The sequence below is a fragment of the Anser cygnoides genome, chromosome 26, assembly GCF_040182565.1.
Source record: "Anser cygnoides isolate HZ-2024a breed goose chromosome 26, Taihu_goose_T2T_genome, whole genome shotgun sequence".
Classification (NCBI taxonomy): domain Eukaryota; kingdom Metazoa; phylum Chordata; class Aves; order Anseriformes; family Anatidae; genus Anser; species Anser cygnoides.
This window is the reverse complement of record NC_089898.1, coordinates 239,466-264,541: the sequence shown is the minus strand read 5'-3', so window position 1 is coordinate 264,541 and position 25,076 is coordinate 239,466. Positions and strand designations below refer to the sequence as shown.

The 25,076-nt window shown below is 39.1% G+C and overlaps 1 protein-coding gene across 2 annotated transcripts in view; it reads right to left on the bottom strand.

Annotated features, from left to right (window-relative positions):
* Window positions 1-339: 339 nt before the first annotated feature.
* KAT6A (lysine acetyltransferase 6A) overlaps window positions 340-25,076 on the bottom strand; it is a 44,525-nt gene continuing 19,788 nt past the window's right edge. For both annotated transcript variants that reach the window (XM_066983428.1, XM_013194425.3), the window contains 12 exons: window positions 24,451-24,586; window positions 22,494-22,807; window positions 21,138-21,256; window positions 18,443-18,558; window positions 17,130-17,271; window positions 16,396-16,557; window positions 15,971-16,064; window positions 14,256-14,487; window positions 12,937-13,147; window positions 11,213-11,902; window positions 10,099-10,417; window positions 340-5,495 (listed from right to left, as the gene is read on the bottom strand). In XM_066983428.1, coding sequence (XP_066839529.1) covers window positions 2,908-5,495; window positions 10,099-10,417; window positions 11,213-11,902; window positions 12,937-13,147; window positions 14,256-14,487; window positions 15,971-16,064; window positions 16,396-16,557; window positions 17,130-17,271; window positions 18,443-18,558; window positions 21,138-21,256; window positions 22,494-22,807; window positions 24,451-24,586 — 5,123 coding nt within the window. In that variant the 3' untranslated portion in view covers window positions 340-2,907. The remainder of the gene's footprint in view (window positions 5,496-10,098; window positions 10,418-11,212; window positions 11,903-12,936; window positions 13,148-14,255; window positions 14,488-15,970; window positions 16,065-16,395; window positions 16,558-17,129; window positions 17,272-18,442; window positions 18,559-21,137; window positions 21,257-22,493; window positions 22,808-24,450; window positions 24,587-25,076) is intronic.

Here is a 25,076-nt window from a genome sequence, read left to right as displayed (position 1 = left end):
CCTCCCCCCAGCGCTCGCCTGGGGGCTTCGCAGGGGGCGGCCCCGGCACGGCCGTTCCGCGAGCGGCGGCGGCAGCGAAGCCGTCTCGTGCTGCAGGTGTTCCCCGCGGAGAGCGAGGTCGAGCTGCAGAAGCTTTCCGAGGTTTTCCCGTTACCGGTACCTGATCGCTCTTCCGAGGGGAAGCCGATCACCGAAACCGTAACCTCAGCCGCCGCACGCCCCCGATCCAAGCACCGCCCCGCTCCCCGGGACCAAAAGGTGAGCAGGGAATCGTGCCCAGCGGCTGGTAACAGAGGTCAGCGCTCCCGTGGAAGAAAAAACCCACATGCACAACAGACATCCAAAATGGCTCAACATAATTTATTTTTTTATGTTAAAATGTACAGAGTTCTTTTGAAAGTACTTGCTAGAAAGGGGAAAAAAAAGTGATATTACATACAAGTAGAGGAAGGGAGACCGTCCAGCCAGGAGCGTATGACATGGAGAATTACAAAGGCATCTAGGCACCCCCTTCCCCTTAGCTTACAAGTCACCATGAACAAAGTACAAAGAGGTTACAAAACAGGAAAAGCAAATATAAACAGACAGGAATAGACTCAGCTTCATTTGTACATGCGGCTTTTAGAGGCATCTGGAGCTCCTATTCACACACTCTAGAGATCTCTTTAAAGAGAATTTTTATCTTTCTTAAAATAGTTTTTAATATTCTACAACAAAGATAAAAAATTTTAAAGATGGAATGAAATGAAAAAGCTCTTATTTTAAAAGGCATCAAAGTCACTAACAGTGAGTTTTTTTTTTTAATTTCTTTTAGAAGATTACCCAAGTTATCTTGCTAAAAATACATATTTTATTTTATTTTTAAACAGAAGTGAAAAATGGTAGGTACCAATATTACTGCGTTGGATAATTTCTTTTTATATATAGAAAAGAACATTTTTTCTACAATAGTTCTACAGTCACAAAGGCTTGTGGAAAAGGGAGCTGCCCAATTGATTTAAAAAACAAAAATAAAACATAAAACCAAAATAAAATTAAAAAAAAGAAATACAAAACCAAACCAAACATAACAGCAAACAAACTCACGGCCCTCGTTTCAACAGCTTCTCCTCCTGCCGCAGACCCGCGCCTGCCCCACTACCCCCCAGCAGTCAGGAAGCAGCGACACAGCTGAAGATCTAGGAAGGAGAGGGCAGCACAGTGCGCTTTCTACATGGGATATTTGGAACTGGAATAGTATATACAGAGAAATGGGGTCCTACACAGCCTTGTACATGCTCAAAACTAAACAGAAATAAAAAGTGGAAGTCCTTTGAATTCTGCCTTTTATGGTTAGCAGTTATTGGAGGAAAAGTCCATTTTAGTGCATCTGAAGAAACCCAACTTTTAGATTCTTTTGGTTTTAAAACAAAAGAAATTAGTCTTAATAACGTGTCTGTATTTCTACTTCATATACAATTAAAAAACAACAAAACTCTACCTTAAAGGGTATCCCTTTTTGTATTGGGTGACATGCCAGCAAGTGCTGTCTCTATCACGGAGCAGTGTAGCCAGAAAAGAATGCAAATTGGATTATGCAGTAATAAACAGCAAAATCCTGCCACCTGCATCCTACTGTGGTGTTTGGGCTGTTTCACTCCTGCAGAACAGGCGATCCCCCTCATTTCCCACACTAGATCAGAAGTGTGGCTATTCTGATGAAATGGCCTCAAACATAGCAGAAGAATCAGGGAAGTGTTCGATGTCACCAACTCCCCCCAAGAGCGGCACATTCAGCTACTTCCTACACCACACCAGGAATGGAACAGTGACAAGGACACCACAGGGTTCTCATCAAGCCACCTAAAACATACACTTTATCTTCCAAGATTACATAAGAATAAAGGTTAAAAGGCAGACCACTGGAAACAGCTGCTTTTGAGCTCAGCCTACTCAAAGGCTCAGAACCAAGACCCTCAGCATTTCCAAGTACATACTAAAGCAGAGTTTGGGATCTGAGTTATGGCTGACATGCAGTTCACCTGAAGAGCCTGCAACCGTTTTTTGTCCTAGCAGCCCAATAACCATGCTATCCTCCGCATGACTGCACGAGGGTTATTAACAGCTCTCTCTCGAGATGCTCCCAGTAGTTCAGTGACAGAACATTTGTGCAGGCGCACACGCGCATGTCTGGGTGGTGAACGGGATCTGTTTGAAGTTACATTATATTTTCAGAATGAAACATACAATTTCAATGAACTCATCTACAAAAACACCAGTGTGAATAGTTTGTTTACATGTAAATCCAAATTTTACTGAAGGGAAAGGAGTCAGGGAAAGTTAAAGATTAAAATTTTTTCCTGACTTGCAGAAATGAAGAGCTTCATTTATCCTGTGTCCCTTTCCACGTCTCCCAGTAAGTGCCTCCTGCTAGAAGTAGAAAACTTTAAGTGGGGTTTGGAGGGAAACGCTGTTACTCTTTGAGATGTCAGACATTTTACATTACTGCAGCACTAAAAACTGCATACAGAGGGGCACAAGAAAGGGAGAAGGACATACATTTGAAAAAAAAATTTAGAAAGATGATTTCACTGTTACACATATTCTGTCCACATGGTCAGCAAAGTAAGGCTCTTTTTAAATTATGAAAAGATTTTGTGCATGTTTTCCCTCTAAAAAACATCTGTAAATGATTTTAGCTGTAAAATGTTTCAGGATTGTGAAGAAAACACTACCCCCCAGAACAAAAACAAAAAGCAACAACAAAAAAACCACCAGGCTTCCTAAAAATAAAATAAACCAAAGAAAATCCCTCTAAATCTACAGCAATATTTTAACTGGAAAAAGGTCCATTTTCTCTGGTTCGTCAGTATAAAAGGTTCCTTTATTTATATATATTTAAGTTTTTAGGATGCAAGTTCGTCTTGCTCATCTTCTCATGTACGGTCCATTGAGAGACTGCTTGGGCACCCCTGCAGCATTCATGTAGCTGTGATGGGAGGGGCCAGTGTACATCATGTTCCCATGAGGATTTGGCTGCATAGGCTGCTGGGTATAGGCCTGGCTCCCCATCATTCCCATCTGCATCTGCATAGGATACTGTGCTGTCTGGTTCATGTAGGCAGGGTTACTGTGGTAACTGCTGTTCATCATGGGCTGCGTCATTCTGTAGCTGTTCATGGCATTCAGGGTGTTCATATTCATGGAGTTAACGTTGTACGGGGTGGTTGGCATCAGGTTGACCCCCATGTTCATACCCCGCTGAACAGCCAATGTACGAGGGCCGGCCTGCATGGCGACCGCGGGTGGGCTGCGGCCATAGAGCTGCTGCTGGTGTGCAGTTGCAGAGGGCAGCGGTGCTGATTTAGAGCGGATGGAAATGTGCCCCTTGACCGGCATTTGCCCCTGCAACCTCTGCGTATGTGGAATGCCAATATTGGTAGCAGACATATTACACTGAAGCAGAGGTGACGTGAGGTTCATGGTGGTAGACGCCAAGTTTGGTGGGGGTGTCATGGTGGCTTGTGCTTGTGGTGTGCCTGCTAATGGATGAGAGGGAGCGAGCTGAGCCAGTCCTGTGTTGGACAGCGAAACACTGGTTGCATAGGAAGTCACAGCAGGAGAATGGCTATAAGGCATGGCATGAGGGTCCATAATGGTGTTCGTCAGCTGCTGCAACTTGGCTAAACTGAATGTGGCTGACGGTTGTGAATAGCTCCCAGCCCCAAAATCCCCTGGAATCCTCTCATAGATACTTATGTTACCAGTGCTTCCTGATTCAGGTATTTCCATGATCATAGGCGCTGGGGTGAAGCTGTTGTTCATGCTGCACTGAGACAGCGGAGGTTGCTGCTGGGGTGGAGGTGGGGGCTGTGGCTGCTGTGACTGAGGCTGCTGCTGTTGTGGCTGCGATGCTGGTTGCTGGTTACTTGGAGGCCTTTCTACGACACAGCTCTGAGGTGACTTGATATTGCAGTTTGCTGCAGGCTGGACAGTGCTTTGCTGCATCATGCTGCAACTGCTGCCAATGTTTGCCATTTGCTGAGTGACAACACAACTATTCTGAGTGAGGCTGCTAGAAGAGGACAGTCCCCCATAGGAACAACTGCTCTGGGAAGAGTTATTTCCACAAATGCTGCCTCCCATAGTAGAGTCATAGCTGCTCGGGTTTTCATAATTTTCTGTAGTGCTCTCAATGCTGCCAAGGTCACTGAAGCCACTATCCACCACCTGCTGAGAGTGGTCCGATACTGAAGGCACATCCATCATGGGGCTGGTCTCCATGTTCTGCATAGAGGGTGCGGACAGGGATCCTTGTTCAGGGCTTATCTGGGTGTAGCTGCTCTCCAGAGCAGGCACATTTGGGCTGCTGACAGAACGTACAGACTGGCTGGGGTGGGACTGAACAGAGGATATTGGACTGTTGTGTTCTGAGGCCTGGCAATCTTCAACCATCGATATCTGAGGATCCTCCTCAGTCTGGGTATAACTCTGCAGAGTCTGACAAGCTGCAAGAGTTTCTTCACAGTCCTGGTAAGCTACATCATGCTCATTGCTTTCCTCCTGTGTCAGGGACTGGACTGCTTGAACAGTTTCAAGATCTAGTTCGCTATGAGGAATCTCTTCCTCTTCCTTTAATTCAATTAATCCTTCTTTGTTACTTTGCTCTTCTTCGTGATCATCTTCAGACCCAGGGACATGCTCTGAGCCCACTGATGTTTCATTGGAAGCCTGCTCTTCCTCAGAATCTGCCTCTGCTTCATCTTTTCCTTTTGCATCTTCTCTACTGCTTTGTATGTCTGCTTCTAAAAAACATTCCTGCACATCAGGCTCCTCCTTCACCCCTTCTCTGGCAGGCTGTTCTTCCAATTCTTTTTTCTTCACAGACTCTAGATGACCATCATCTTCATCATCAGCATCATGGTCTTCATTTTGATTTGTCACGACTGCAATTTCATCTTCTTCTTCATGGTCATGCTCAGGTTCATCTAGTTCTTGCTGCTCTTCTTCTGATTGCCTTTGCTCTTCTAATACCCGCGGCTTCTCCTCTACCTCCTCTTCTATCTCAGGCTCTTTAACTTCTGGCACTGGACTGCTGCTGCTGTCCACAGGAGAAACTGCTCTTACTTCACTGCTGGCTGTATCTTCCTCTTCTCCCTCTCCTACCTCTTCTGGTTCCATATTCACATCTTCCTCTTTCCTTTCCTCAGTAAGAGGTAGCTCTTCTTTCTGCTCGACACCTTCCTCTTCGTCTGACATCTTGGGCTTACGCCCTGGTTTTGAATTACCTACCTCTGCATCAGCTCCCTCACCCTGAACTGACGATGGCACTTTTTCCCGGTTCAGTTTAAAACCTGGTTTTCGACCAGGTCTTTTCTTCCAGTGGATTGGTTTTCGGCTTTTGCCTTTTGGCCATCCCTTCTTCTTTTTCATGGGTGTAGAAGTATCTGGTTCAAGTGAACAATCCTTTGCTTCACATTTTCTCAGCATAGATAATGGTTTCAAAGTTGGGGTACCTGAAAACACAAATGGAAAGACACTGTTCAAACATTTTGTTTTACCCGAGCATTCACGGAAGCTTTCCTAAGCATTCCATTATGTTTATCAACTTCATATGTCAATAATAGCTTAGTGATTTATTGTGAAGGGAACAAGAAGGATCAAAGTCTACTCATTAGCAGTCACACAGAACATTACATTTTCAAAGAACACCAATGCTTTCAAGATTTTGCGTGGTTAAAGCTCTGAACCTTCTATATATAAATCAAATGAAGCACTAGTCTATATAATAAAATCCTGGAAAGACTCACCACCCGTTAAAGATTTTATTTATACAATATGCTTACAAATGAAAATGTTCCAGTGTAGCACTGGATGTTACAATAACATTGTATATCCATTTAGATCTGTATTTTGTGCATCTGCTGATTCTGAACTTTCTGAAGAAAGTATTTCCGCTTTGTCATGGCTTATGTTTTTGAATGTCGATAGAAATACACAGGTGACTGAATTTGCCTGGATTTTTTTTTTTATCCTGAGAAAACAATCAAGGAAGCTGAATTTCTCTCTCATCTGACTTTAATTTGAAGAAGCAATTTCTGCATTTCAGTGGCTTTCCAAATATGAAAATAGGTTCATGGCCTATACTGCCAGAAACAAACGCTGACATCATCTACTGAGAACTTACTGAATACTGTAAGGCCTTCCCTGAAGCAATTCTGTTTTCAACCTGTCAGTCAGGATAGCCAGTGACATTTCACACAACTGCTGATAAACAATTGCATTGACACTAGTTGATATTCATGCTTTATCATCCGAATTTCTGTCTTCAGACACTGGATTTTCTTAATCTGCTTTTGTGTTAGTTTTTCTTTTATATCCTGGGCAGATAATTCCTCTTAACACACAATAGTCCTCACATAAGTAAATATAAGTAATAATATTTTGCCTCTGTTTATAATCCAAGGTGACAGAATTATTTGAATGTCATTAGAGAAAATTTGTTTCAGTGCCTTAATCAGCTCATGACTATTCTTTGAAGTTTTTCAGTTCATCAATACTCTTATCAAGTGCAAATAACTTAGTAAAGACAGCTGTAGTAGTTTCACCAAAGCTAAATAAAGAGATGACAGAAAATCTCTGCTCCACTTGAGGTTTCCCTTGTTCATATATTTAACGATTATATAAATCTCTTCGACTGATTTAGAAAACCATGCTCACCTAATTACTGGCAAGACCTTCAAATACTCTGAGACTATCCCAGTGAAATGCCCTTCAGTTCATTTACCAAATCCCCTCTTTTCCTGTCAGCTGCTACTTTTTTTTTTTTTTTAATATTTGCACAAAAATAGCAGTAAAGACAAACAAGATCCACAACAATCTCCCCTGCATCCTACTGATAAAAAACAACCTTAACTACTCCCTGCTTGCAGTTTATTTGATATGTACTAGCTTGATTTTGTAACATTTCAGCTTAAGCAAATGGTTTTGTCACATATCTCACAAAACACTAGTGGGTAACATCAATTATCCTTATTAACTGAGCTGTAGGCTCGTAAAATATATCATGTTCTCTGACAAAATACATTTTTCACATTCCACTGTTCATTTGTATTGAGCAAATAACCATTCCTGGACTTTCTACTGAGTCATAAGCCATGCATCCTACTATTTAAATCAGGATGAATGTCACGCTGACAGGCCTGTAATTATCCTTGTCATCCCACTATAGGGATGCAAGATAGTTTTCCTCCCAAATTCACAGCAGACTTATTTACATTTCTGCCCTTCCATCCATCTTAAAAGCTGATTCATAGAATCACAGAATACCCTGAGTTGGAAGGGTCCCAACAAGGATCATCAAGTCCAACTCAATTCCATACTATACATTCCATGCTATACATTCCCCAAGAAGAGCTGCTGTATATCCACAGTTATGCAAATAATTCAACAAAAGCAAAACTAAATAATGTATTCTTAGCAGTCCACAAATGCTTCTTAAGAACTGATCATAGGTCAACTGAGTTATTCTTGCCCTTAGTTCAACTTTGTGAATTGGATTTGAACAGTGTTCTGTGTCTTCAGAAGCTACTCAACCCTCTTACAAACAACTTCATCCACAGTAAGTCACTTAAAAAAAAGCCTTAAAGGGTTTATTCATTTTCTATTGAAATGTTATTTATTTGAAGTTAGAAATCCACCAAAAACTACATGCAACTAATTCTGTCAGGCATTTATTCTGAATACCCCTGACCAGAAACATCCTGGAAAAATTTTGAGTATTAAAAATTAACTTAAAATAAATACTGATTTCAAAATTCAACAACTCCTTTAAGTCATCCATAAAACATATTTGGAGTGTGAATAAAGGAAAGAAAGGATCTACCACAGACAGCATATATTTAGGCAGGAAGAAGAAAATGCTACTTTTACGGTATTTGTTAAAGCATTGAGACTTAGGGTCTTTAAAAAAATAAATTAACCTGCTTAAAAAACAAAAAACAAAAAACTATTTCTCTTCCCCTTTCTTTACACTTCCTACCTACTACGTAAGATTAGCTTTTACTATCTCTTAGCTAAAGATCCTGTGCTTTCACCTGTACTGTCACGGATTTAATATCTTAAAGAATAAATAAAAATCTTATGATGGTAGGCTCCCCTTAGAGTAATGTAATATTAAATGTGTCTGGCTCTGGTCTCCTCCATACAAGAAAGATACGAAGGCACCGGAAAGAGTCCAGCAAAAGGCCACTGAGATGGCAAAGAGACTAGAGCATCTCTCCTGTAAGGAAAGGCTGAGAGAGCTGGGACTGGAGAAGGCTCAGAAAGATCTTAACAATCCGTGCAAATACCTGAAGATGGGCATAAAGAAGATGGTGGCACGCTTTTCAGTGGTGCCCAGCGGCAGGACAAGAGGCAACAGGCATAAACTGAAACATAGAAAGTTCCCTCTGAACATCAGGAAACACTTCAGGTTGCCCAGAGGTTGAGGAGTCTGCCTCCTTGGAGATACTCAAAAGCCATCTGGACACGATCCATGGCAACCATGTCCTGAGCAAGGGAGTTGGGCCAGAGGACCTCCAGAGGTCCCTTCCGACCTGAAGGGACTGTGATTCTGTGTTTTTTACCACACGCAGTTGACACCGTCTTTACAAAAGAATATGGGTTTAATAACCACTCAAGATTTCTGCATGGTTTTTGAGGATACTGAAATACATACATACATGCTCTTTCTGTTGCACTTAGTTAAAAGTCAGTGTGCAGGTAAGCTTGAACAGATCCTTACAGTATTCACATTCACAGTAAAGCTCTCGTGGAAGCAGGGAAAGCAAAATAATACAGCCCAACCTGTCAAAGAGCTCCCTCTTCTCCCAAGTCGTACAACACTGTTAGAATATACAGAGAGAAGTTTTTTTTGTTTCTTACACCACAGAATACCTGTCTTCCAGAATGCCAAACCCATATTAAATACCAGCCTCAAGTCACTACACCACACGACCCATTCTCACCGTAGCCCTGACAGCAATCAGAACCAATTCAAACTCTAATCAGACACCAAATTTAATAGATTGCAATGTTGCCTTAGAGGGAAATCATAAAACACCTTCCATGCACTGATTCAGCTAGACATTAAGTTAGTATCTAACCCAAAACACCCTTAGCTAGTAAGAATATTAAAAAAAAAAAGTTACAATCCGGTTTCTGTAGTGAAGGAAAAACTGCAGTGAATCTAAGCTTCTTATAAACATTCCTAACTCATAATCATATGATTAAAATATTCTAAATCTGAACCAAGTATAAATGACTTTTATACTTTCTTTTGCAATGTCAGAGGGCTGTGCCACGCCAACTCCACCCGGTGTAATGCTTTATCCAAAATGTCCAGTAGTAAGCCTTTTGTACTGCTTGATTATTATCCCTACGTAATAAAATGTTTAGATAACTGAAAATACATTGTATTTTCTCTAAGATCCCTTCAGCTTTACTAAGTATATGCGAAGACAACTGTATCAAAGGCACCAAAACCCCAACAGATACTGCATTTCAGGAGCAGCAATACCCTAAATCAGCGTGCTTATTACATTATTACCTCTGAGGTACTAACAAATTTGCAGAAGTTCAGAAACAAAGCATCAGAAGTGACACCAGGAAACAGTAAGCACTAAATTGAAAACAGGATGGTAAGAAAGTAAAGCATTTACAAACTAGGTGAGCAAGAAATTTATCACTGTGGTACATAGTGTGTGTTAAATCATAAAAGTGGCTTTCCAAATATCATTCTTTATTCAAATATCACTCTTGATATGAAAAGCTGTGAGGCAAGACATGTAATGTGATGAAGAACAGGATCTCAAAAGGAACAATTATTTCCTCTGTTATGGAAAACTGAGGACTCTAATTAATTTTTATTTTATTGCTGTAAGCAGCTCTGCTGCACAGGTTTTTCCACAACCGCAGACACCAGTTCCACTGGAAAGGATGAACTGAAAATGCCCTGTGATCAGGTCAGTGCTTAAAGTTAAGGCACCATATTTTCATAACACTTGGGAATGTTTCAGGCTGGTATGACTAGTAACTTATGCTTAAAAAAAACTTTCAAAAGTTTACCACCAAACATACCATTAGTGTCATCGGATTCCTCCTCATCTTTGGACTTTCTCTTAGAAGAGGGTCTGTTCCTGAGGGTGTCTTGTGGGGCTAAGTGCCGAAAGTATCCACTGGGCAAGAGTTCATTCTCCTCCTCTTCTTCCTCCTCTTCTTCCTCTTCCTCCTCCTCAATCTCAAATGTAGGCTCTAACCGGGGCATTGGTCGTTCAGAGTCTGAATCCTCAAATGGTTCATCCAGCACTTCTGTGGTCTCTGAGATTGTTTCAGTGACAACACTGCTGTTGTGGTGCTTACGCTTGCGTACCCTTCTTTTCCGATGAAGAATTGGCTTCTGAAAATGGAAGGTAGAAGAAAAGACATTTTTATCATGTATAGTAGAAACAGGACGCTAAAAAAACAGAAAACATGGACAGCAGAGTTCAGTCTAAGTAGGACCAGGGATTCTTTTTAGAATTCAAATTTCAAACTTCACTTGGAAATACAGGCCAGCATCTGCCTCCAGTTAGACAGATATCAAATACAATGCAAGACCATACACTTCCATGCAGATTGATAGATGGACATCTGTGTAATGCTACAAGCCATTTAAATAGCTGAAGATAACCTTAACAGATGAGAGTTCAGAGTCACTAAAGCATAGATGTGAATAGTTTAGAATAATCTGCAAAGACGATATAGAAAATAACTTTTTAGTGCAGCATCCCATGAAGACAGGATTTTCTTGGTCATGTTGACAGTATTCACATCTCCATGGTAAATGATTCCAAAGACTCTATGCTGTGATTTTAGCTGTTTAGATAGCATTTGTGTTTTGAAAGCTTCTATTAAAAGTAGGATTTTATCTGTTTTTACTTGGTGTAACTGAATAAAACTTTAACAGCCAAGTTGAAAAACATCAAAACCACAAGTCAGAAATCTGGGAAAAAAACCTACCTCTGATGCAAAAAGACCACACCACTAGCAATAAGGTAGCACAAAGTACTCTACAGAGACCTGGAACACTGAACAGGCGTTACTCGTACATTTAATACATAGCTCATGAATTGCACTGACCCTTAAAACAGTACCAACATATTGACAAAATAGGCTGCATAACAGAGACAACAAGAAGAAATAAAGCGCACACCTTTCGTTTTAAAGTCGGCTTGGTGAGAACAGGTGGAGAGCTTGATCGGGGACTCACAGGGTCATCATCATCATCTTCACTACTCTCACTGAAACATCTCGGAAGTGCCCTATCACTATCGCTGTAGCGGCGGGGTAATCTTTCACAGTCCTCTGGGAACCTACACTTCAGTGGCTCCATGTTTTTCAACTGTCCTCTCCATCTTTCCATACCTTCGCTGTACCGCCGACGAGGAATTGCAGATTTTTCACTTTTGCCATACTGCACCTGGGAAACTGCAGATTTTTCTTCATCTTCAGCATACCGACTTCTTGGGGCTGGAGACTTCTCCTCACATTCACCACATCTTCCCTGCAAAGCTGTTGACTTCTCCTCACATTCACTGCACCGGCCTCGTGAGGCTGCTGATTTCTCCTCACATTCACTGCACCGCTCACCAGGAATGTCTGTCTTGTCCTCAGTGGGCAATATTGGTTCCTTCTCACAAAAGGTCTCTCGAAGTTTTTTGCCCTTGCGATTCCATCGACCTCTTCGTGATGGCTGACTGTTTGCAGGAAGACTGTCCAGGGGAAAAACATGCTTGTTTGGCCGTGCAGAACTGACTGGAGCAACAATGTCTGGCTTTTTTTCATTCTTTGTAGGTGAATAAGGCTCTTGCTCTTTCTTCTCCCATGACACAGATTTTACCATCTAACATAAATAAAAATAAATAGATTTCATACTTCCTATTTAATCATGCACATCTATCCTGAAACTGATTCAGCAAAAGCTTTTGAGCAAGAATTCAGAAAACTTTAACAAGGGTGACTTTTCAGAATCTGAGAATAGCAAATGAATAAATGAATTGACTTTTATGATGATGTAATATTGCTCACTGCAATTCCTTTCCCTACCAGTTGACAATGTACCCCAGATTAGCTTCCTGACAATTGACTTCAGTAGGCAGCAGCCATCCAGTGGCCTGCTGGAATGCAAGCATAACCTTGCCACATTCAAACGCAGTATTTATCTCACAATTATCTTGAAAATTACATGAAGTGTTTTTGAATTACATGAAGTGTTTTTTCCTATAAAAATGCACAATGAGTTTCATGCAAATGTAGTAATGGCCTATAATCTCGCTCTGAAATGGTACTCTAGTCAGTGTTCATCACCTGATGCGAGAGTGCAACCCTTCCAGGTTAGCAGCCTAGATTTCAGAAAGTTTCACTGCTCTGTGGGCAGTGATTTACGATAAAGTTATTGGTGATTTTGCAAAACAACACAGGAAAATATGTTGGTGAAAAATGTTGAAGATTTTGTTTGTTCATTTTTATTTATGCAATTTCTCACTTATAGAAGTGCTGGGTGCCTTCAAACCTAATGCCTGTTCAGTAATTTGATGAGAGTCCAGGTTGCTTGAGAGTAGGAAGGGGATTGTTTTGTTATTTTTTATTTTTTGAAACCACCATGACTTCCACACACTGAAAAATGCATTAAGTGTGCTCTTCAATAATTTCAAAAAGACTTTAACCTTTCTACAGGCTATGCCTCAGTGATACTACTATTTTTTAGTATCTAATCTGAAACTACAAAGATACATAATCTAATTACAACTGCAATGTTTTTTATTATTATTATTATGCAAAATGCCCATGCTTGCCATTTGAAATTTTGTTAGTACTGCCTGCAAAAGCACAGAATACAAACTATATGCTGCATAGAAGTAACCAATTCACTCTTACGCTGGCCTCTGAATCTTTTTCTTTCTGATGTTGTTGCTCTTCATTTTCCCCATCCTCAGTCTCTTCTTCTTCATCCTCAGAGACAACTGAGTTGGAAACTATAACAGGTGTCCAACGCAGACATTCCGCATCCACATCTATAGGTCTCACATTAGTTCTAAGCTTTGCCATATGTTCTTGGATAAGTTTCTCCCGACGAATGATCACAAATCTGAACAGGAATAATACTCTGATCAACAACAGGCTACTTACTATACATGTCGTCATGTGACATACAAAATAAAGAGAAATCTGTGTACTCTCAATCATCGTAATCTCAATTTGAGTAACTTCAGAGAGATCAGGAAATTCACTAAAAATCTACAATCTGCAAATATGCAATGCCTTCAGACTAGAGAAAGCATCTTAAAACTGAGAAAATGTTAAAATTCTTTCCATTTCTTGTTAATGGTGAAGCCATTATCCTTACGTGGGTATTACACTTACACTTTTATTATCTGTTAAACAGTCAGGGGTTAAGCCATTTGGCAAAAAGGCAATATAAGGCAAAAGATGCTCAGTGATAACAAAAAGGCTGCTTTAAAAAGTTATGTTCCCACTGCCAGACTGGATTTTATTCAGCTGTTTGGGAGTAATATCACTAATTATTATTATTTTTTAAATCAAATTAGAAAGCACACTGTGAAATGAGGATATAAAAGTGTTCTAAAGTAAGTTTAACACAAACTAAGAATACAATCCTACTCCCAAAACAGCAACTGTCTGAATTAAGAACAATTCCCTGTATTTCACTTGACTCGTACACTCAGCTGGCCAAACCTCTGTTCTATATCCATACACCTCATTTCTCCCATTGATCTATCCCATTGTCTGAGCAAGTTAATTGCATCTTGGACGTGCAGAGAAAAGGAGAAAACAACTGTCTGCTCAGTGTCAGGAAAAAGGAACAAAAAGGGAAAAAGGATGTTCCCCTTCCCTCTAGAGATCCTCCTGCTCTATCCTGTGAGGTTGTTAGACTGATTATGCAGAGGGACCCCAAGATAACATGGTCAAGAGACCAGCTTGCTTTCTCTCACAGCTGCAAGTTACTTGGACGTTTCACAGCTGCACTGCTACGTGGCTGCTAATCTCATACAGCTTTGGCACTGAACAATTCTTGCACTGCATGAGAACATCACAGATCTCAACAGTCAATATTTGGTCACATTACTTCTAAATAAAATCAAGGTTATTGGATGTGACTTGCCTCCAAACATCACTGAAGTTCATTCAAATACACCTGAGTTTGTCTGGAAATAAAACAGGACTACTGTACTCACTGATCACTACGGAAGTCAAGCATTCGCAGGTGATGCAGAGTGGAAGTGATATCTTGAGGGCAGATTCCAGTCAGTTTACTCAATTTCTTGATGCTTAATTGCTTGTCATGTTGGTGATAAAGGCACTCCAATATTACACTTTTCCAATAAGCCATATATGAGAGCCGTCCCAGATCTGACAGGGGCTTCTCTGGTGATCCTGCTTGACCTTCACGCTTTGAAAGCAGATAGCCTAAAGAAGCACAAGAAAAAGAATGTTCAAAAAATTGGCATACATAGCTTCTGCATCCTGATACTCCAAATTCTACAAGGGCAAGAAAGTAGCTGAATGCTTCTTATGAGATACATATTACACTTTTGAAGGATTCACTGAGTGATCAGCGCCACTTTGTAGGCGTTCAAATTTCTGTTAAACAATGATATAGTATGAGGTTTCTAAACTACATTGTTTTTCAACATTGGCTATGGGCAACACCACAAGATGGCAGCAGTTGACTACCTAGAAACTAACCTAGGACTGTAGCACAGATACAGCGTGAGGTCTGCTGAATCTTTGAAATTACAACTCTGCCAGTTAAGCCATTAATATATCTATCAGTGAGTGTCACTTTGGGCTTTGAAGAAATACATGATTTGAAAGCAAATAACTTCAGCAGTTGCGATTAGCTTAACTTGTGACAACTGCCTCAGATCAGCTACTTTGTACAATAGAATTCAATAATTTTAAACAAAATTAAAATGGCAATTGTCATTTTAAAGAAGATAGAAGGAAAACATTTTAACCTTTTAAAACTAATAAAGCAAATAATTTACTTAAAAATTCTCTATTGAGAAATTTCAGGGCCATACTAGAGAGTACCAAGCTCTAACCGTAGAAAAACCTCAATTAAAGACTGTGATACGCTGCACAGGTTCAATAAAGACAGAGAGGTTATATCTCCCCAGTATAACAAAGAAAAAAAAAAAAAAACAAAAAACAATCAGCTGACAAAGATGTCTTCTCACTGCTGCTCTACCATAGCCCAAATCTGTTAGTTTCTCAAGATATATCACTGAGTTCCATTATTTCATCAATATTTTCAGCAGAACATCTTATCTACACAGGATATTTACTATTCTAAAACTATTCTAGTATAATTATTCCAGCAGAGTTTCTCCTTAGGACATTAACACCAAAATTAGCACGTCCACAGGAAAGGCTATCTATATATCAGCATAATAAGTGTGGTATAGTAACAGTGGCAAGTTTCCTAGTGAACTTACTGAAATCCACATGAAACTGAGAACTGTTAGAGTACTCACAGCCTAAAACCATCTGTTTTTGTTGCTCTCAAAGCTAAATTAAAACCTAACTATGACTACCTTTTGCTTAAGACACATTCGCTTAATCAAGCCACTGAAAGTTTGACACGCCATGTGGTTTTAGAGTTGGCTTTCTTTATAAATAACTACATGCACAAGATTAGCTTCTGCAAAAACCCTATACTGACAAATGCCTATAGTTGCTTACACCTGAATTAGAGGAAAATTCATCTACTTGTTTTCAGAATTTAAGGTTTCCAACAAAAAAGATTAAGTAGTTAAGTTCAGATTACTGTGAACATCAGCATCCTTTTTCTGAGACTTCTTTTTTTATTTTTAAAAGATATCCTCTTTAATGACTAAGTCTTTCTTTAAAATATGAAAAGGAGAAAAAAAGTGAAGAAGTTTCTTACTGAAGTCAATTAGGAACCTGCCGTAGCCCTTACGCTGGTATTGTGGAAGAATCATTATACAGGAAACATTGTATTTCTGTTGGCAGTGTTTTTCCTGTTGGGAAAAAAAAAAAAAGCAGCACATTTTAAAAGTAGAAAACTTCTGACCAGCCAGAAATAGAAGTTGTTCTGTACAACTCCATAATTACTTATTATCAAAAACTGAGATATAAAGCCACAGTTGGTTTTTTTTTTTTTTTTTTAGGAAAAACATACTTGAGCAACAGAAAGACTTTAGAGGAGAGAAAAATATTAAAACTCTATTACCATCATTTCAGCTTGCATATTATATTACATAAAATGCAAAGGCCTAAATTACAGTTAAAGACTCTGAAGCAACATTTCTCACCACAGCAATTCCAAGTCTGAAGCACTCAAATACTTGCCTTAGAAAAGTAACCAACAAGGTGACAGCCCTTCACATCGTTCTGTGTCAGCACGTAGAAAAGAAATGGCTCCACATCATAATAAAGAGTCTTATGGTCCAGGAAGAGTTTGGCTAATAAGCACAAATTCTGGCAGTAGATAGTGCTGACATTGCCATCAACCTTACAAAAACGAGGAGAAGTTATATCACTCTATATTCTGTCATAGAAGAAAATGCTTCGTCTGGGTATCCCTCAATATTTGACATATCTAACACAACAGGAAGGCTTCAATGCCACAGGCAGTCTCCCAAATGATTTAAAATTTCACAGCATAAAGGCCGTGGCTGAGTCCCTGTTACATTTATTAGAATCATAGAATATCCTGAGTTGGAAGGGACCCACAGCAATCATCAAGTCCAACTCCTGGCACTGCACAGGTCTACCCAAAATTTTAGACCATGTGACTAAGTGCACAGTCCAATCGCTTCTTAAATGAACTTAGAAGTTAAAATTAATTTTCCTAAAATGAGTAAGGTTTTTTTTTTTTTTAAATACAGCAAGCCTTCGCACATATTTATTGTATGAATAATCTATATATGATACCAGCACCCACTGCTTGCTTGTACTGCTTCACTCTTTGCAAGCGAATGCTTGAAGAATGAAGATTTTTAGGGCTACAGAACACTCACACTGCTGGATGCTGAAGACCCCGTCTTAGAGATAACAGTGAGTGGCTTCATATCTTAACTTACCTCGAAGACTGAAATATTGTTTTTTCTGTAAATTTCATTGGCTGGAGGATGAAACCAGCCACACTTTTTCATATGCTGCTGGAGAATAGTTCTGCTTTTCATATACTTTAGACAGAATTCACAAAGGTATAACTTGGGTAGCCTGTAAGCAAAGGTGAAGAAATCCAAGATTGAAGATACAGACTTTTACATGAAATTCCTCACTCCTGCAGATAAAGAACTTGATGAAAACAAAACCAGTATATAGTGAACCTATGTATGTGCTAATAAGGACAAAAAAACCTCACCATGCTTAAAGTTACAGCATTTACTTATTCTGTAATGAATACGTATTTAAAAAAAAGAAATCCCCATGAGAAATCTGTCAACACCATCACAAAGCCATTTTATGTACTACATTGACACGGACAATTTAAATATGAGTATCTTGTCCTGCTGTGATTTAATTCCATTTGCATACACTAACTTGGGCAGGGATGCTATTTCTCAATTACATTTAATACACTTAGCAGGACTAGAATAATTCTTGATAACGGACCATATGCTCTGTGATAGAAATGGTATAACAACAAGTTTTATTTCATTTTCTCTCTCTAGCTATGACTTTTGGAAGTTATTCCTCATTCTGAATCAAGTTAATGTCTGAAGAGTTTACAGTTTAGACAGTTTGCAAAGTTGTTAAGAAAGAGAACATCAGAACAACTAATTGAGTATCACAGGAGAATACTTCAGATGCTAAAATGTAAAACGTTAAACATTTATGATTTAATGTGTTGAACTCCGTACAGCATAAAAATAATACATCAAAAGTCATCCTTATTAAATTTCTACGTATTTTTCTCTTTCAAGCTCTATATAGCATACAGCCCTTTCTAATAAGGTCATTTAAAATACAGTTAACAAATCTGCTGAGGGAATATGGTGTTATTTTATATCATGATGATGCCATGTGTCAAGAACTACTGCAGTCAGGATACTCTTATCACTTACAGCCCAATATCAGATCATTTAGCTGAGGCTGCTCTCTCTTCAGCATAACATGTCAGTTCTTTGGGAACCTACGTAATCTTACGTTTCCGTGGCCATTCTAATGCTCACAGCATATACAGCATATTACAGAGAGTTTATCGCCTTTCTGACTCAGCCTAAAAAAAACTTCAGATGTCTACTGACTACCATGAAAAGTATCTGGATTACATGTACTTTGCTTCTGTCCTACATTCACATACAATCATCTTAAGATTTCCACACGTGCTGGAATACAGCTTTCCCATAAACACTGAAGCAGAACAAAAAAGGATGTTCAGTCGTACCTTGAGTATTCCTGGGGATATGGGGAGGAGTACCAGGTCTGGATTTCATACTTGCCAAATTCGATGACAGAGGGGCATCGGACTTGCGGATCAGGAGGCCCAGTCACCCCAACTTTCTATGCAAGAAAAAAAGATATTTCCGTGAATTTCCAACTGAAAGACTTGTAAGCTGAAATAAATTAAAGTGTTTCCATCTACCCAGTCCATCCTACTTTATCTGAACTCAAAGAGAAGTAAGAAGATGCAGAAGCCAGCAATCACATACCAAGCAAACGTGATTCACAAAAATGAAGTAGCGAGTATTGTTATAAATATTCCACTACCTTTCACACTGTTGCATGTCGTACTCTTTACATACAAATGAGTAGACAGCAAAATTTAATATAATTTAATATAATTTTCTTTCAGTCCATTTGTTATTTCTTTCTTTGTTATTTCAGTAGCCAAGTACAGAAACACAGATTATTCCTGATGCTAGGATCTAGAATATACAAATGTCTACTAATAGAACAGTGTCTTCCCAGCACTAAGACTATTTGTACTGTGAACACAGTACCTACCAAAGTAAAAATTCAGTGCACAGCTACCTCCTTACCATCACAAGTGCATAACACTCTCTCTATTCTCACTCAGAAGATAAACAGTATTTCAGCAGTCAGCCAAATAAGGGCTTAGAACTTACTACCTGTATATGATCCTGAGTCCAACCAATTTATTTCCACCCCCTTCAGTCCCCTTCAGTTTATGGATTCGTTCTTTAGGCTTTTCCATTCATCTTGGGCTACCTTCTAAGAAGGAAACTACATAAGGGAGCCAATTTATCTTACTTCAGCTTAAAACCCTGCTATAATAATAACAAATCCCTAGTATTTATCAGAAAGAAATATGACAATGCTATTAAATAAACAATCTGAGGTGCTAAAAGCTTTTGTTACAAGGTGAGGATTCCATGCAGAAAGGAAAACACGATCTGTGCAGTTTTGGTAACTAGTATAAGGTTTCATACAACACTTGTTGGCCAGACAAATTACTAAGGAGCAGTTTATGAAGGCAACTCTTGTTGCAATCTATGGCTAAGCACTTCCTTCACTGTGTTCTCAAAGGAATCAATATTATCACTTGCTACAACAGGTCAATAATAAACACAATTATCACGGGCATCCTGACAAGTCTCAAGGAAAACAGTTATATGCACCTGCACCCATAAGACCTGCCCCTGTGTCTTTTTTTAAGCAAGAAAACCGTCCTCCAAATGAACGCCCAACGCAAAGGCAGGCACAGAGCACACATCTAGCTCCCGTATCGCTGCTCACACACCACAGTCCCTACAAGAAGGCATTCAATAGCAGACTACTGCTTCAGCCTCTACGCTAGCAGCTTTCTCCCTGAACATTCAGTAAGCAGTATCTTTTCCTCGGCTCACTTGAAAGCCTTTGACACATCACCACACACTTCCATTCTCTTGGGTGAGGCAGTTAGCTCAGAGATACAGGTGCACACTTCCTGTATCACTGCATCACAACTCTGGGTAATACTTTCCTCACCAAAACCAACCAACTAGCCACCTTAAATGTAAGGTATTTCAACTATAATAAGTATTTTCCCCACATAGGGCAAAAAAAAATCTCTTCAAAATAGGCTCTTTTAAGCAGGTGTTTGGAGATGAATATTTTGTCTGTTGTGGATGTATGCCCATAGACCATTTCAGATCTTCAGTGTTTTTCTAAACGATGGTCACAAGCCATAGTCAGGTATGCGATTTGCTCAGTAATGCACATGCTGAGTGTTGCATTTTTTTTCCTTTTGTTTTTTTTTTCTTGGTTTTTTTTTTCTTAAATCAATCCTGTAACCAAGTTTGAAATAAGTAGTGTTATACAGTACTGTTGTATTTGCACCTCAAAAAAAAAGTTAACTGCTCTCCATCTTAGTCTGCTTTATCCCACAGATGGCAGAGTTCAGTCTTACCAGAACTCATTGTTCCGTAACTCTTCAGGTACAGAGACTATACTTAGTAATTGGAATCAAATCAACCTTTGACAGCGTTGTATGTAAACAAGCAGAAGTCAAATATCTACAGAAAGTTAAAAGGACAGTTATACTTAGGGAAGCACTGTTCAAGGAAGTCACCTCATAAATTCAGTTGACCTCTCTGGCTTGAAAAGGAGTAAATCATAAAACCATTCAAGTTACTGAAAAGTACGCACATACACAGTATGTAATACACACGGATAATGGATATATTATACACATTACACAGATATGTGAACATACACACACAAAGCAATGCCTCATCCCTTTTCATAAGTAGCGATATTATCTAGAAAAAAATGTTTTAATCACCCAGAGGCCCTATATGACCCATGTAAACAGCCCCCGTATTTTATTGTTTTTAACAGTCCATACATTTTACCAGCTACTTAACAGCTATGTTCTAACATAATTAAAGCCACAGCCCTCAAGGCTTTTCAGATGCTCACCTCAGCCCCTTACACTCTTATGTCCACTTTTATATTATTCTTCAGCTCTCTTGAGAGCAGTTCCCCTCTACTCTCAACCAGAAGAACAGAGCACATTAGCTTCTGTAACAGACTGACTCATCTGGAGTCTACTTTTTTTTTTTAAAAAAAAAAAAACAAAAAAAAAAAACTTTTACAGGTTTGGTACTTTCTGCCAAACACTGAATATTTAACTTTACCTGCAGTGCTTGCTCCTGAATATCTCTAAACAACTCCATATCTTTTTCAGTTAAGACATCCTGGCTCCCAAAAAAGCGCTCTTCATTTTCTTGTTTTCCATCCCAGCCATCCTGATTGTCTGTAATTGAGAGAGAAAACTGTCATCACCTGCATTTACAAAGAGGTACATACTTTTTAGTACAGCAGGAAACAACAGGTAGCAAAATGACTGAATACAGCTGAGTTTTTCTGATGCAATTTTCTGCTCAGATTGGGACCAAAAAGGAGGAACCATTTCTGGATTTCTGACCACATAAGAAGTAATGTCAGATATTTGACTCAAATGCAGCATTTAGGTATTCATTGTTACAAATGCCATCAGGACACTACTGTAAGATCTTTTTGTGTAAACGGCTTACCATTGTGCCTGTTTCTCACAAAAGGACTACTAAACTATTTCAAACCTGTAGTTGCCACAATCAAAACCAAAACACTTCCATTCATAACCGAAGGAATACTCCCTTCCATACACACACCCCAAAAAAAATAACAACAAAAAAAACGAACAGCACCACCAAAAACGAACAAAAAACCTAACCCCACAAGATTCTTCACCTCACCCTCAAGCCAGTAAGAGGCTTTTTTTTTTTTTTTTTAAAAAATGCTTCCAGCACCAGCCAGGCTAATGCAATTACCTATTCTAAAGCTTCAACCCTTGTATTTGATTGTGGAATATTATCCACTGCTTACTTAGGAACAACACAAGTTATGAAAATACACAAGACTTTAAAGATCTGAACACAAAGATTAAATTAAGGTGCAGTCATGGATGACCATCTTAAACTAAAAAAGAAAACAAAGCAGAATTGTGTTCAAGACAAGGGATGCTCCCCAGCAGGTAGGTGAGAAGCACAGCATGAAGCAGGCTCTTCTGTGGCTGAGAAAGAAAGAAATTTTTACTAGCCTCTACCACAGATAGGAAACTCATGAATCTTTCTTATCTATTTCCCATTTCATACTTCTACCTTGTTGTTCTTATTCTCATTAACCACTCCCTAAGTTACTTCTTTCGAACATGACATTATTTTGCACATTTCTTTGTGTTATCTGCCAGCCCCTCATTACCAAAGGGCATTATACCTCACAGTCATTGTTTGGTCCCTCATCGCATCCTGTCATTACATATAAAGAGGCAAAGATCTCTCTTTTCCAACTGCTATTCTACCATGATGCACTAAAGATAACTGCATTTGAGTGTTAGCTTTTCAGCTCGAAGTTTCCAGCACCTAAAAAATTCTAGTCACTTCAGTGTCCTGGCCCTTGAACATTTTCTTGGAGTACAGGATACTTACATTGGCAGGGTGAAAAATCTTTACCTGTGGGCCACTCTGAAGTGCTAGATTTCCTGGTACCCTTTTTCCTGATCCTATACTGCTGAGAATAGTCCACCACTTCCCCTCGAGCTTTTCGTCCGTCAGGGGAGGGAGTGAAGAATTTAGTAAGGCCATCTATAAGCCCTTTGGTTTTCTTATTAAACTTCAAGGTGGTGCTGCCATCTCTGCAGAAGTCCAAGATATCTGTCTGCTCCAGGTATCCCCCTTCTGATGACGCTGACTGGCTGGACAGAGTTATCTTACGCTTCCGACCCCGACCAGGGCCAGTTCGAACTTTGCTGAACGGGCCCTTTGATCTAAAGAATGAGAAGGGGAAAGATATGGTCAGAAGATTGGTTTAAGTGGTTTGTTTTAGGCTGCAGAGCAGATTACCATCTTGTATATTTATGAATCACACAGAAGCTAAAGGTGAACTGAAAAATGTAATAACGATAAAGGAGTAGTCAAGAGCCTGTGTACCCTAGAGGAGCCATTATTCTAAACATCTCAGTAGCACTGCACTACGTTTCTCCACATTGAACATTATGTGCAATTAACTTCAGTATAAATTACAGATTTTTGCTGAATTTAATAAAAAAGTTATAAAAAACAGTAGCCAGAACAAATACACTGCATGGAAAGTTTCAATTTATGTAGCTGCTAAACATTTACACATGTCAATAGGAAATTGTCAAAAGAACTACGCTGAAAGCTAATGCATACGGGACATGCATGATTGCTAAGAATCATGCTGAGCATCTCAGTAAAAACAGTGTTATCCCCTTCCAGCCGCTGTCCTTCAGGCTGGAAGTTGCAAAACTCTCAAGATAACCAAGTGTTAACACTTCTCTGAAGAATTGCTGTAGACTGCTGTTTCAAGAAGCCGAGTGATTTCAGCTAGAATCTTAACAGCTACAGAGAAGTAAAAAAGGCTGCTTTTTCATAAAAAAAAAACAACACAAATCCATAGCATCTGTACATAATTCTGTGGATATATTTTGCAAGACAAATGGTGGAATGAAGGTGAAAAAGTGTGAATAAATTATGAAAAAAAATAAGAGACAAAACAGATACTTAGCTTTCCTTTTGTCCCTCTGAATTACATAGAGGGGTCCTCTAGTTTCTTATCTGGTATCGCAGAATGGCCAAAATTAGGATACTTAAGAGAGCTGTACCCTGTATTTTTTTTTTAAGCATGAAACTTGGTAAGATTTTTTCAGAACATCCTTCGGTTCTAATCAGCTAGAATTAAGCAGTAGTTTGACATTTTTTAAGCTAATGTGATAGTCACAACAGAAGTTCTTGCGATATACTCCTTCACTGTTCTGTCCCCAGCATAGTTAATAACGTTGCATCACAACAAGCACTGCACAGCAATGTTAAAGGAATTGCTCTGGCTGGAGAGTAATCCAAAGAATTCCCCGACAACTGGTTCCATAATAACCCTAACAAAGTCACACAATCTGTCCCAGTGCAATAAAGCCTTGCACAAGTGCAGAAACATTAGGAATGGAAGCAGAATATAGACAAAAATATTTAATCTGATAGTGTTGCAAGACAGTATGTCAAATGACCACCTTAACTGCTTTATTGTAAATTACTGTGTTTCTCTAAGCATCAAAAACATTTCTTGAGAAATGCTCACAAAGCTACTATACTGGTAAAAGTAACCATTCCGAAAAACAGACTTGACAAAACCAGCAAAATTAATCTATTTCTAAAAGGAATACTTCAAAACCAAATATTAAGTTGTTACACAGAGTAAATATCTAGGTACAAAGAAGCACTGTGAGATTACTTCTGTTCTTTTACAGTACTCTTCAGAAATTTTGTCTTCAAGAATTATTGAAAAGCTCCTCATTGTAAAAGATACCTCCCCACAGAGAGCAGATAACACACTTCGAAAGTACTTGCTGCCCTATAAAATCACACACCTTACTCCTCTTATATAGAAACTTACGTTGCATTTTGATTCTTTAATCTGTTTTTGGGACGTCCTATTGGATTAGCATAGCGTCGTTTTATCTGTGCTGCCTTCTTGTGTAAAAGTTTTCTTCCTTTCTTCCGTGGCCGACATATTTGACATATCCACATACCTATAAGACACAAATCCCCATCACTGAATGCAAGGGACATCTACATAGAATGTAAAGGAGAATTACAGGCCCTAGGTTTTCCAACAGAAAGGTTAAGAACAATACCAAAGGCCCCAATTATCATATATCCATTGGAAAAAAAAAAAAAAAAAGTATGATCCAGCAATCTAAAGTCAAATTCAGTTAATTCTCCACACCTCCCGTGAAGTACTTCCAACAACCATTCTTGAAGTCTCTTAAATTGGTAGTGCATTATCAGAAAAACGTAAAAAACACATTTAATTATCCTATATTCTGCTTATGAATACACTACTTCCAACTACCTTCTACAGGAAGATTTTTCTTTTTCCAATTATCAAGGAATAATCTTCCACAGATAGTCTGCTCTCTGACAGAAAAGAGAAGTTCGGTTTTACTCCAGGAATCTCTACTGTCCAACCAGATATGACTTCAAAAACTCACAAGCCGATCTCTTTCTTACGTACAAGGT